This window comes from Littorina saxatilis, linkage group LG13 (genome assembly GCF_037325665.1).
Source record: "Littorina saxatilis isolate snail1 linkage group LG13, US_GU_Lsax_2.0, whole genome shotgun sequence".
Lineage (NCBI taxonomy): Eukaryota > Metazoa > Mollusca > Gastropoda > Littorinimorpha > Littorinidae > Littorina > Littorina saxatilis.
Genome location: NC_090257.1, coordinates 14,338,889 through 14,353,398, shown reverse-complemented (window position 1 = coordinate 14,353,398; position 14,510 = coordinate 14,338,889). Strand labels below are relative to the sequence as shown.

At 41.0% G+C, this 14,510-nt stretch overlaps 1 protein-coding gene and 2 long non-coding RNA genes across 3 annotated transcripts; 1 reads left to right on the top strand and 2 right to left on the bottom strand.

The window, feature by feature from the left end:
- Window positions 1-899: 899 nt before the first annotated feature.
- LOC138983679 (uncharacterized) lies at window positions 900-3,834 on the bottom strand. The gene is made up of 2 exons (XR_011461230.1): window positions 3,462-3,834; window positions 900-2,035 (listed from the first exon to the last, which is right to left on the bottom strand). It is a non-coding gene; the product is annotated as an uncharacterized lncRNA (long non-coding RNA).
- An 826-nt stretch (window positions 3,835-4,660) lies between these two features.
- On the top strand, window positions 4,661-7,061 carry LOC138983678 (uncharacterized). The gene is made up of 3 exons (XR_011461229.1): window positions 4,661-4,870; window positions 5,436-5,528; window positions 6,215-7,061. It is a non-coding gene; the product is annotated as an uncharacterized lncRNA (long non-coding RNA).
- Window positions 7,062-7,310: 249 nt separating this feature from the next.
- LOC138983677 (uncharacterized) lies at window positions 7,311-10,399 on the bottom strand. Its single transcript, XM_070356955.1, has 3 exons — window positions 10,197-10,399; window positions 9,687-9,890; window positions 7,311-9,283 (listed from the first exon to the last, which is right to left on the bottom strand). Exons 1-3 carry the CDS (start codon window positions 10,295-10,297, stop codon window positions 8,629-8,631), a joined length of 960 nt encoding a protein of 319 aa, XP_070213056.1. The 5' UTR covers window positions 10,298-10,399; the 3' UTR covers window positions 7,311-8,628.
- Between the last annotated feature and the right edge of the window lie 4,111 nt (window positions 10,400-14,510).

Here is a 14,510-nt window from a genome sequence, read left to right as displayed (position 1 = left end):
ACATGTGCGGCAACTTGACCTCACTTCAAGTTCAAGGTCACAGGGGCCGTAATTGTTGTCTTAAAAACGGCCATTTTTCACATTTTCTTCTGAAGTTATCGAGAATGGCAACCTTAGCTATGTATGCTATACAGGGCAATGTAAGCCCTATCTTTGGACACCAGTTTGGTTGACCTTGCTTCAAGGTCAAGGTCGCAAGGGTCCTTTAAAGTTGGATTGTATACATATTTTGAAGTGACCTTGACCCTGAACTATGGAAGATAACTGTTTCAAACTTAAAAATTATGTGGGGCACATGTTATGCTTTCATCATGAGACACATTTGGTCGCATATGATCAAGGTCACTTTGACCCTTATGAAATGTGACCAAAATAAGGTAGTGAACCACTAAAAGTGACCATATCTCATGGTAGAAAGAGCCAATAAGCACCATTGTACTTCCTATGTCTTGAATTAACAGCTTTGTGTTGCATGACCTTAGATGACCTTGACCTTGGGTCAAGGTCACATGTATTTTGGTAGGAAAAATGTGTAAAGCAGTTCTTAGTGTATGATGTCATTGCTAGGTTTAGTTATTTGACCTTGACCCTGAAGGTCAAGGTCATGTAAAGGTCAAGGATGTGAGTCGTATGGGCTTTGCCCTTCTTGTTTAAATAGTGAACTGCGAAAGCGAGCTGTTTACTATTTGAAAAAGCAACGAGTGTAAATCTGGTACGACACAGCAAGCCATGTAGTATTCTGTTTATCCTACATTATATACTTCTGTGCCAGATCTAACTAAAAGTCACCGACAGCGATATTGCCTTTGGATCAACCGCTTTAGAACTTCAAACCACTTTACTCAATTTGACATTCATTCCTCCGCCATGACACACACTCTCAAACTAGGACAAAGTAGTTCGCCTTTGTCAACACTGTTAAGTTTAATATTCGAACAATCAAAACCGAGTACCTGCAAAACCGGTAAAATCCGTTGCGTTGATCGCGAGTCATGGCGGAGTATTCGAGCGAAGCAATGGTGACGCACGCTTCGAGACAATTTGTGGAAGAAATCAAACCCATCACTTCAAAATATACCAGATAAAAAGAAAAGCAGTGGCCACAGGATAAAAGAAACCAAAAGGAACAACAACAGCAAAGCATATCCTTCCTCGATAGGATTAGCTTGACCTTCCGGTTTATCCCATGTACTACTAATTTACATAGCTTGACCTTCCGGTTGACCTCATTTACATGATATACACACGTGTGATTTGAACGATTTTTATCTCACGGTTATCTCTCTCACGTATGTGGGATAAATTTACTAACATTGTTCACAGTTCTCTGGGGAAAACTAAATTCTTGCAAAGTGCACAGTCGGATGAGAAGTGACAGTCAAATGCATATATACCCCTTCTTCAAAGTCAGTCAAACAAAGTTGTCAGTCAAGTACTGCTTGAAACAGGTGTACATGGCAGGCAGGTTTGCTGGAGATTCGACTGTGAATGTTCTGCCAGAAGAAGAAAATGGTGCAAGCACAATGTTGTGTCCAAAAACAACCGATGCAGGAATCTGGCAGAAGTCAGCGATAGGTTCTCCTTTTTGTGGAACGATATTAGATCGAGCACCATGCCATTCACAAGTTCTGATGGACGGTCAAGGTCTTCCAGAAGGTCCGGATTGAGCAGGTGGTTTCTTGTGATCCTATGTTTCAGCAAATGAACCCCAACATTCCGGCCCATGATGCAACGCCCTGCGTCGATATCCAAAAATGCTTCTAGTTCTAATCCAGTCTTATTCCCCAGCTTTGTTGCTTCTTTCACTGTTCCCTCAATTTCTGCCTTGATTTCAAGTCCTTGCAGCAAGTTCACTCAAACACTTTGGGGAGAAATTAAACCAGGTCACTCCAATCCCTCCCTGTTTCCAACCGAAGCAGATCCAGCTGCAACAATAGCTTGTTGGTCAGTGGTACCAGCTGAAGTTTGGGTGGTCGACCTCTTCCAGTTGCTGTGAGTGTGAAAGCAGACTTCATTTGCTGGAAGTGAGCATCATCTGTAACACGCACAAACAAAACAAAAATGTAATACTATGTTCATAATATTTTTGTACTGAAACCATGAAGGCTACCAGTAAGTTCGTCACGCGGTAGATTCGTCACCCGTGACGAAATTACTGGCAGGGGTGGGCGGGTGTTAAGCTTAGAGCTTATGCTTTCAGATGTTTGATTTGTGGGAGAGATTCAAGATTCACTGACATTTTTTAGAGAGAGAGAAAGAGAGAGAGAGAGAGAGAGAAAGAGAGAGAGAGTTGTTATTTTAAAACCCGAGATCTACTCATTGTGCAGTTCTCAACTGAGCAGTTTTCAGACGACACAGTCCGAGCGTTGTTATTTTAAAACCCGAGATCTACTCATTGAGCAGTTCTCAACCCGAGATCTACTCATTGAGCAGTTCTCAAAAGCATGTAGTCTGAGAGAGGGAGCGAGAGAGAGAGAGAGAGAGAGAGAGAGAGAGAGAGAGAGAGAGAGAGAGAGAGAGAGAGAGACGGACGGACGGACGTACATACACCCATATCCATGACACGCACGCACACACACGCACGTACAAACGCACAAACACTCACACACACCATCGCACACACACCCACACACTGACTAACACCCACACACGCGCGACCAAGAGAGAGAGAGAGGGAGTCCTATGACTTCAACCTCACTGTCAAGGAGGCAGAGAAACTCAATGTGAGGAGAGGGAGGGGTGGAAAGAAGTGAGAGAGAGAGAGAGAGAGAGAGAGAGAGAGAGAGAGAGAGAGAGATAGAGAGAGCCGCGCTCGGACTACTGTGGCGAAGTTACCGGGACCGGTGACGAATCTACCGTGTGACGAACTTACTGGAAGCCACCATGAAGGCCTGTTTACTTTCAGTTTTACTTTTGTCCCAAAACAAAAGTTTGCTTTGTTTTTCTGTCATGTATTTGGTTATTTTTTAACTCGTTTCTAATTTATTATATCACCTTGCTTGTCATGAGAAACAAATTAGTAATCACACAAGTTTGATGGACCATAAACTCTGATTAACTGGGGGGAAAAGGAAGAAGGAATGGAGATGCGCTAGGGTCAGTGCATGTAAGCTACGCTACTCGTTGCTAGGCCTAGTCTTGCACTTCCGGTTTTAGCAAAGGAACAATTATTCCTTTTAATCCTAATTTAATCCTCAAGAAAACAACAACTGAGAAACAAAAACCATCGGAGTAATAATTCAAGATTAGTTTGAAACAAATATATCACATGTACGGCGAAAGGCAAAAAATAACTTAGGTCGTTTATCGAGTACCCCCATTTCAACACCCAATACAAAATGACCCAGCACAAACTACTATCATCAAAATGAAAACTACGCACTCAAAACGCTAAATTCAGCAGAATGGTTCGACAGATCAACTTCTAAACACTAAATGAACAGAAAAACATCAACACTTACCAAGGATGGGTTTGATTTCTTCCACAAATTGTCTCGAAGCGTGCGTCACCATCGCTTCGCTTGAATACTCCGCCATGACTCGCGATCAACGCAACGGATTTTACCGGTTTTGCAGGTCCTCGGTTTTGATTGGCTCGCGCTTCGCGCGCATGAATCTTAAACGGAAACTTCCATATTTGGAGGATTCACAAGAAATCGGACTTTCTAGCGCATCTTTTACGACTACGATCGTTTGAGTTGTTTTTAAGTTACGAAAGGTTAAAGTTGGGCAATTTTTTATTGTCCATGTCTAAAATCCACCATCGATTTAATCTAAAAAATACCCCCCCTAGAAAGAAAAGGGACTCTTTCTTTAGCAGTCGACACTGGTTTCCGATCGTTGAATGAAACTATTTTTAGAAAATACAACGCCGAAAGGGAAACACCACAAAAAGTTGAAGAGCAAGTAGTAATGGCGGTCGCGTCACGGCTGTCCGAAAATCCGGAGAGAGTATTTGTGATTCACGCACACGCATTCAATCCAAGCACATTTTGCAAACAAATGGCATGGGGTAAAAGACAAAGAATCCAACTTCATTTCTGTAGTTTCCATTTTCAATAATATGCCATATATTGAAAGCTGTCGGAAATTGAAAACGTGTTATTTTCAGCACAGATCTCGCTTTCCCGCATGGGACTAGCGTTACTGCCGCTACCTAATAAAAGTATTTATTATGCACAACAGAATCATAAAAGGATTCTTAGTTAAAATCACCATTTCAGGCAACAACAACAATAAAGAAAAACAGCACCTAAACACACACACACACGGTGACACACACACAGTGACACACACACAAACACACACACACATAAGAAACAAACACACTTTTTAGTCTCATGTATTCCAAGAGAGAAAAAATACATCTTGAAGTCTCAATTACTGAATTAGCAAATCTATATCTTCCAAGTTCACTAAGGCAAGATACTCACTCAAAGTTTGTAAAACTCTTGAAACCAGTCCAGTAATTATGTCTTGCGCCTTCGGTCTTAGTATTGGACTGTCCAGTCTGGTTCGTTTCTGTTGGTGTATCACATAGTGCTCTAGCAACTGCCAGTTTTTCCATCTTCCCAACGCATTTGTTGACAACTTGCCGTTACGTCCAAGTTCGATAACTAGGAACGAAAATTCTGAGTGACCTCCCTTGATCGCCAAGGGACAGTACTCTCAGTCTCAACCTTTCACAGTGGAATCGAAATTAAAAAAAGTTTCTGTAACAGTTTTTAAAACGCCAGCAACTTCAAAGCCAGTGTGACTGCTGATACATGTATAAGATAACATGCTACACTCCAGCATATATCAGGACTAATACAGATCTTGTGACGCTGAGGCGAATGGCAAATGGAACTTTCAGCAGGAAGAAATTCAGGTAATGTTGAACTGTACTGTTGTAAATTCATAGTTCACGATCCGTTGGCATTGTGATTGTTGACTTATTTTTCATACGAGTCACAAATATCAAAGCAATATCATGCATAACGATTGGAAAGGTGGATTTCTCTCTCTTTCTTTCCTGCCTTCTGTCTCTTTCTCAGTTTCAGTCTTTCTCTCTGTCTTTGTCTGTCTGTTACTCTCTCTCTCTCTCTCTCTCTCTCAATCTGAGACTTTCTCTCTCAATCTGATACTTTCCACACATGTGCACGCAGGGCACTTACTGTTCAATCTTACAGCTTCAGGTCAAATGCATAACTGTACAGTAAAGAAGAGATCTCAGGAGAGGCATGGGGAGTTATTTTCGAAAATGATCTATTCAAAGACACTTAAATTTTTAAAACAAGGTTTGATTGACAACTGCTCTCTCCCCTCCCCCCCCCCCCCCTTATTTATTCCCACTTTCTATCTCTCTGTCTTCATTAACAAGTAAAGATTTGAGTGTGTTTAGACTATTGTAATTAATGCAATTCACACATCAATGCTTTCAATTTTCATTGCAGGGTGGGAGGAATTACCATGAGGATGGAACAGAAAGCATTCACAGGGATGTAAACTACAAGGTACAACCCCGACATTCTGGCTGTTGAGGCCAAGTAAGTGTGTGTCACTGTGTGTGTGTGTGTGTGTGTGTGTGTGTGTTTGCAGGTAAAATCCTTGTTTAACGCTAAGATGAATGTTCCAGCAGTCATATTATTATATTTATAACAGAAAATCATATAATTTGAGAGAAGGCAGTATTATTGTCAGGCCTCAGCCTAGGGTCATTGATACATGCTGATATTATATGACGCATTGTTCTAATCCTTGGCTGGTTGGCCATCACATCATTTCGGGATGTAGGAGGTCTTCTGACAGAACAATTTGTTGTAGCTGGGACATCTTTACCTGTGCATATTTTTAGTCAAGGTCCAACTGACATTCTATTGTCTTAGTCTGGGGAAAATTTTGTTGGAAGGTGTTCTGTGTGAGTGTGTGGGTGGGGTGGGGGTGTGGGTGGACGGGTTGGTAGGGCTGTTAATGTTATCCGTGCCAGGCAGCATTGACATAGAGCATTTCATTCAAACACAGAATGATGCTATCAAAGTTAGCAAATTCACAGAAGTAAATTCAACAATATTGGCATAATGCAAAGACAATTTAAACCTTATTTACCTTCAGTTCTATGTTCAGCAAAGAACACCAACAAAGAAGACATACTGTAATTATAGTGTTTACACTGAAGTTCTGAAATAACACTGAATTCTTTGTTTTAAGATTGTTGCATTCTTTGTCTTTGCAGGTGTCATAGCATGTGGAGCAGATCTTCAAAGTCGCCTATTGCAGACATGTCATCGTCTGCACTGGTTGTATCAACAACTTTTTCCATGGCTACTGCTGCAGATTTTACAAATATATCGTCTGCTGCAAATTCAACAACTTCTTTGTCTGTTGGTGCTGCAAACTTAACAACTTCTGTGTCTGCTTCTGTTTAAAATTCAACAATTCTTGTTGTCTGGAGCTGCTGCAAAGTGAATGACTTCTTTGTTTGCTGCTGCAGATTTAACAAGTATATCGTCTGCTGCAAATTCAACAACTTTTTTGTCTGCCGCTGCTCCTGCTGCAAACTTAACAACTTCTGTGTCTGCTCCTGCTTAAAACTCAACAATTCTTGTTGTCTGGAGCTGCTGCAAAGTGAATGACTTCTTTGTGTGCTGCTGCAAATTTAACAAATATATCGTCTGCTGTAAATTCAACAACTTCTTTGTCTGCTGCAGATACTACACATTCAACAACTTCTGTGTCTGCTCCTGCTTCAAATTCAACAATTCTTTTTATCTGCTGCTGCAAAGTGAGCGACTTCTTCCTCTGCTGGTGGTGTTGCAAATAACCTCATATTTCCTTGTCTCTTCTGGCATCAAGTCGGATGTATAATATATATCTGCAAAGACTTTTTTAAACCCAAAAGATGGAATAGAATTGGTAAATTTCTAGGTACAGAACCTAAAAGTGTGGTATATCCAAACTCACTTCTAGAAACTTTAAAACTGATTCAACTTTTGAAATTAATTTTGTATCATTGGTTTTTTTTTTTACATTGTGGAAATATCAGGGAATGATGAATAAATGTTTAGAACATATTATCAAAACATGTTTCTACTGGGTTTATTTATTTGTCTTTTGTTTTGTTTTATGTTAGCATGTACGTACACTGTTTGGCTCAAAATATGAGACCTGGCCAGTACCATCCTTGCAATGAGACAGAGATAAAAAATCAAAAAAATCAACAGCCTGCATGCTCTCCGGATTAAGTAATACAACAAGATCATATATAGCGTTAGCTGCAAAGTTAACCGTTCTCACCAAAAACCTTTTTCAAAATTTGATTTGACTTTACATGTTGGTGTTTGCTTGTCTTTTTTTAACATGGTTTTAGCTACATATATAACACTACAACAACAGCAGACAGAAAAGACTATGGGAAATGCATCTTCAAATAAGAAAAAAATTTAAAAAGCAAAATAAAAAATTAAATAAAATTATTTTCCTTATGATTCGTTTGATTATGTTTTTTGGGGGGTTCTTTTTAATGTTTGCACTCAACGTGAAAAATACGTTCAAACAGCCATTGTATTATACTTTTATTTTGGTCAAATTGATATTAGCGGTAAACGTTAAATTAACGTTAATTTAACGTTATATTATGGTTTTATTTTGGTTGAATTAACGTTAAATGTTAACGTTAATTTAACGTTTATCTTGATGAGCAAAATAACCTAAATCTAACGTTATTTTAAGGTTAGCCATAAAACATGAAATAAACGTTAGCCATAAAACATAAAACTAACGTTAATTTAACGTTACATTATGGTAATTTTTTTTATTATTTTTTTTTACAAATAAATTTTTTGAAACGTTTGTTTTTGATATAATATGTCAATTTTATTTTTTTAACATTTTTTTTTTTTTAATTATTTTTTTTTTTAAATTTTTTTTTTCAAATTTTTTTTTGTCGTTGCTTGTTATTGTTAATGTCAATGTTACCACAACAAAAATAACATTTTTTTTTTTTGTTGTTTTTTTTGCTTTTGCTTTGATTTTGAACGGTTATGTGTCAACGTTTATTTAACGTTTTTTTAACGTTTCAGTGCAAACCGTTTTTTTTGTGTTTTCGGGCAAACGTTAAATTAACGTTTGAAATTGGTTTGATTTTGAACAGTTATGTGCCAACGTTAATTTAACGTTATTTTAACGTTTCAATGCAAACCGTTTTATATTGGTTTTCAGGCAAACGTTAAATTAACGTTTAAAAATGGTTTGATATTGAACGGTTATGTGTAAACGTTTATTTAACGTTATTTTAACGTTTCAATGCAAACCGTTTTATATTGGTTTTCAGGCAAACGTTAAATTAACGTTTAAAAATGGTTTGATATTGAACGGTTATGTGTAAACGTTTATTTAACGTTATTTTAACGTTTCAATGCAAACCGTTTTATATTGGTTTTCAGGCAAACGTTAAATTAACGTTTAAAAAAGGTTTGCCATGAAAACGGTTTGCTTGCTAACGTTAATTTAACGTTAATTTAACGTTTGCTTTAGAACCGTTTTTCTGCTAACGTTAATTTAACGTTAATTTAACGTTTAATGCTAACCGTAAACCAAAATCTAACCATGCAAACGTTAAATTAACGTTAAATTAACGTTAGCATGCTATCAGGGGAGACATTTGATATTTTCAACACTGACCATCTCAATGCATCGCCGAAGCAGTGGAAAACGCTTTTTCAATACCCCGAACGCCCTTTCAATAGTTTGTCTTTTGCTGGAATGAGCGGTCTTGAAGTGTTGTTCTGCAGGAGTCAAGTGGCCAGTGTTTCTGTAAGGGGTGAGCATCCAGGATGTCAAGGGGTAAGCAGCATCTGCAAGTACATGATATGCGCCCTGCCCACACAGAGCATATCCAGCATTCCACAAGGATGACATTCTGAGTGCACGTGCATCGTGCATACGTCCAGGGCAGCCAACACTCACATCTGTGAATCTTAAATCTTCTCTGCATACTGCCTGCATGTTCACCGAATGATACTTTTTGCGATTGAAGTAGGCATCAGGGTTTGGAACTCTGGGTTTCCATATGGGTATGTGGCTACCGTCTAGGAAACCAACTATGCCTGGGAAGGTGTATTGGCCAAATTCGCTGACTTCTCTTGATATCTCTGCGAACTCCTGTGGTTGTGGCCAGGTGATGACTGTTGGTAGCAGTCTGAGCAGAGCCTCGGTGACTTCTTGTCGGGCCCTGATCACAGAGTATTCTGTGATGTTAAACTGTTGCGCTAGTTCAAACAGTGTGGACTTGGAACCAACATATCTGCAACAAGCACAATACCCAAAGTTATAACTGGCCTGGTAACTCAGTTGGTTAGCGCATCGAGCTGGCAGCCAAAAGGTCCTGATATCGAATCTCGGATATGGCACAGTGTGACCATATTATTTCCCCCATAACCAACAATTGGTTCGTTAGTGTTAGTACAATGTGACCAGTAGTCCCAGAAATCCCACCATTGGGGCTGGAGACAATAATGAGGACTTTAATTTTAATTTGTTCTTGTTGTCAAATTCTATTCGTTCTTGAATTCAATTAACTATTTCTAATTCTTTTTAACTTCTCCCTCACTCATGGTTCTTCATGGGGGAGCAATGCACAACTCTTATCAATTATAATCTGTTGTTATAATTTACTGAGAATAAAGATCATACAAGCAGAATGTTACCTCAGGAAAACTGCAAGCTTTTTTCTATCACTGACAGGTTCTCTTCCCCCATGATGGCCATCAGCAGTATACAGCTGCAGAGTATCCAGCAAGTAATCAAATACTCTGCGTGACACCCTCAATGTCCGACGAAACTGTGCGTGTGAAAATCGTGGGACGACTTCTTCTAGGTAGTTTTCAACCTTCGTGTGCTCTTCACGCAAACTGAAACATGCCGCAATCAAAATACAATCACTAAATCAGTACAGTCAACTGACTTGTTTACAGTACTTATCTCTCGCATAAATCATGTAACATTACTCAGAAAACTTTTGAAATAATTTGGGGTTTTACTTAATTAGATCTATACTCATTAACATTTAGTCATTATCACACTGAATCAGCTTGACCGTGGCTCAGACTCTTCTCTTGAGACTGACGCCCCTGCAAACATTACGGAACTCGTCCATTCTACATATATCTGGCCACTTTTTAAAATAAAACAACAGGGCAATATTCAAATAATCTTACAGCGATGGTAAAAAGCATTCACACTCCATATTGTAGGCGTACTCCGCATCACTATCATCACTAAAGAACAACTCGTCCAACAGCAACAAATTGGCAGCCATGTTTATGGCCCGATTGCGCTTGATTGGTACTTTAGATCAAATCGCCCGCGTCACGTGGCGGGCGATCGCCCGGTCGCCCACAGTGAATCCCAATCAAGCGGAGCCACTACTTCGGCTTTCAATTTAGCTCTTGCATACCGAGTAGCTGGCAACTTAGCTTCCGAAGTTCCCACTTTCAATGTTAATTTGCAGGGTCTCTCACTTGACATCATTATACGACGATATCGCTTCTTAAGGGTCCTTACCCATCCAAAAGAAATCTCCAACGCATACTACAATTGCAGGACATTCCTGTTTTTAAGGCAGCTCATTGGGAAATGAGCTCAGACAGAATATCGAAGACGTGAAATGTGTCAATCGAGCAACTGTCGTAACTTGGCTTCAATGAGACGGTCGGCTACCTTGCACCATAGACACGAACTGTGACATTCTTGTTTAATTTAGGTGAAATGCTTGAAACAGAGTGGCTCAAAAGCGACAGTTCGATCAGTTACTAACCGAAAAAAACGAGCTCGAGTCATTCGGCGAAGGTGGCGAGCTTTCAAACCATCACGACTGAATAACTCATTATTATTATATCTTATCATCTCGCATCTTCACACGAGTAGCATGGTGCAGTGGTTACGGATTCGGAAAATCGATCCGGCGCTCTGGGTTCAAGTGCCGCTGGGAGCTAAAATGTTTTTAATTTTTATTTTTTTTATTAATCTTTTTCTTTATAGGCCTGAATTGCATTCAGGCTGCAACAACCGGTTTTGTCTCTGTGTTCATTTTTTTTAATTGCGTAAAGAAACTGTCCTATGCTTTCACAAAAAAATCCAATCTTGACTTTCAACTGTACATTAATATAAAAAGCAGGAAAATAGAACAGAAAAAAATAAATAAAAAACGCTCGCGCTGGACCCGAGTACTCTTCAGACCAGTATGAACGTTTTTGTCTTGTGCACGTTTAAGACCAAGTGATTGATCTGTGTGAATTACAGGCATTCCCTTTGCTATATATTTAGATTGCTATATTTATTTGCTATGTATTTACATTGCATGCGAGCCGAGGATGTGCGTGGTGACTGGTCTTTTATTTGATCACAGTGAAAATGCACACACACATTCACACACACACACACACACACTCTCTCTCCCTCACTCCCTCTCTCTCCCTCTCTCTCTCCCTCTTTCTTTCTCTTTCTTACACACACACACACACACACACACACACACACACACACACACACACACACACACGAGTACAGACTCATGCACGCGCACACACACACACACACACACACACACACACACAAACACTCACACACACACACACACACAAACACACACACACACATACACACACATACACACACACACACACACACACACACACACACATACACACACACACACACACACACACACACACACACACACATACATACACAACCAGCATGCACCAGCAAGACTGAATTCGCATGCTTCTTGTGGCAGATTGAGGATCAGGACTTATTGGCACATTAACGGCATTGGACCTCGAGGAGTTCTACCTCTCGCACTGTTGTGATTTTTGTAATGGTATCAGAAAGACGCGTGACAAAGATGATACCTTCACGAGTCCACGTGTCTGTGATCTTCTTGGTTCGTTTGAGATTGCACGCTCTTGCGGCAACACTTGCACGGGATTTCGTAAGATCCTCGTTGATGAAGATCTTTGCAGCAGTTCTGGAAGCGCTGCCACGTTGGCTGCTTGGGAGGACGGACCAATCTGCGCTGGGGACGATTTTAGATGCGTCGACGTCCTTAAGAGCCTTCCTCGCCCTCATTATCGCTTCCTTGTGGCGGTACGAGGTAAACTTAACAATTATGGGGCGGCTGTAGCTTTTGCTTCCTGTCGGTTTTTTCCCGACGCGGTGGCTGCGGTCTATGGCTGTGTCGGGCAAGTCGACCCCGATGGTCGAGGCGATCCGATAGACGATTTCGTCGGTGTTTTCGTTGTTTGCCTCGGGGAGTGGCCCGATACGCTCTGTATTCCTCGTTCTGTACTGTTCGAGGGAGTCTACCTCGTCTCTAAGGACCATTATTTCCCTATCTTTCCTCTCCACCAGCTTTTTAAGCTCGCCTATTTCATTTTGCAAGGATTCGGTGACATGCAAAACGATTGCCTTTAACACGGCATGGTCGCTCAGCGCCGCTTTGATGTCCTCCTTAATGTTTTTGCTAGCCATGCCGCCTGCTGTTTGGTCACAGTCTACAAGTGTGCTACTCAAGAAATCAGAATTGATAATTGTTGCGTCTGGGTCTAGGTCTAAGTCTTGGTCTCCAAGAAAACTCGCGCCATTTGACACAGTCACACAGGTTCTCTTGTACTCGCTGACCTCCAGAGGTGAGGTTGGACCGCGTTTGCTGGACATGAAGAGGATGGAATACCGAGGGAGTACGGACATGTCTGGGTTGGAGAACCACCGTTTCTTCTCTTGATGTGCGAAGTCAGATTCGAGAATAGACACAAGGCTACATAGAAAGAATACAGCTGTCAGGCGCCTGTGGAACACTCGTCCCGCTTCGCCTAACACTGTGTTATTAATAGCAATCGCACACACACCAAGGGTCGTGAATTGTGTCGGTCGTATGTCATGGGTCAGCACAAAATGTTCAGGAGATAAATTGAGAAATCTTAGGCAGGAAAATTAGTAAAGTTCATAATGTGTTTATTATACACACCGCTAGCAACTAGCTATGAGGTAGACACTCGTCACGCTGCACAAAATACAGACAGGTAGCTGGCAGGTGGCTGGCCAGTATGACACACTGACCCTAGCGAGGGTCAAACAGGCATGAAAGCATGAAGGCGTTGAGTGGAACCGGGTTTACAGTCATACATACTTGCAAACAATCAAAATAGCATTACGCTCTTTTCCAAGGGCGACATACCTTGTAGATACACAGGTGCATTCCAGGAGAAACGTAGGATAAACTTAAAGTCACATTACACTCCAGAACGTCATATAACACAGTTGCTGCTGCAATTTTTCCTGCCCGCTGAACACACACGTCAGTCGCCCGCCATAGCTGACCTTGACCGACCCTTTCGTTTAACCATTTAAAAAACAACAGCAATAACGCTACAGCGCGCTCAACGTTTGCCTTTTTGAACTCGCGATGAGATTTGTTTCTTCTGGTGGCAAGCTTACCGTTAACAAACGCATGCGTACTAGTTAGGATTCCCCCAATTTTCGCGACCTTGACCGAATACTCTCGAAGTCACCACTCCGGCGTTCATGCATAGTGAACAGTTGGAAAGTTAAACTTCGGCAGTTCCCACTTCCGAAAGAGGCCTCTACTTCCAGTGTTGCTGACTTCTTCCTCATGCATACGGACCCAGGAGTTTTCTTCTTCAGGCCACTGGCGCTCGTTCTCCCCGCAAACGCTACTTGTGTCAGTACGAGCGATGACGCCGAACCTGTCTCGGTCCAGTCGTCGTTGTCGGTCCCGTCTTCCCCGCAACGTCTATACTGCGTTATACTCATATATATATGAGGAAGCGACCCGAATTTCCATGCGATGGGACAAAAAAGTAATGACATTTTTTTTCTCAATCCCTTCACTTTGGAGATGATGAGTTAATATCGGGCGCATTTACGTGATTTGTAAAACATTTTACAAATAGCGGGGCACACACACACACACACACACACACACATGCGCGCGCGCACACGCACACTCACACACCCACACACACGTGCGCGCGTATGCACACACACACATAAAATGTATGGGCTAGCACGCAACAGCTGGGTTTTTTATTAGGTCACTGACCTGGAAGACCCAGGTGTGTTAACCCGTGATTTGTAAAAATGTAAAAATATTTTACAAATCACGTCGAACCTAAAACCGCGATTTGTAAAAATGTAAAAATGGAAAAATATCGCATTCCACAAAGTAATGCATGCCTTTTATTATTATTATTTTTCTTGTTTAGAGCCTCTACGCTGAGTGGTGGGGGTGGTTTTAGTTCCACATCCCATTTTGGTGCAATCCCATTTTGCCGCCGTCCCATTTTTTGCCCCATCCCATTTTCGCGACATTTCACAAGCCAAACGTCATTTTACTAACATGTCATAACAATAGCGCGACATCCCATTTTGACACCATATCCCATTTGGCCACCATGCCGTTTCACCGCATTCCATTTCGCCCCCATCCCATTGTCGCGACATTTCACAAG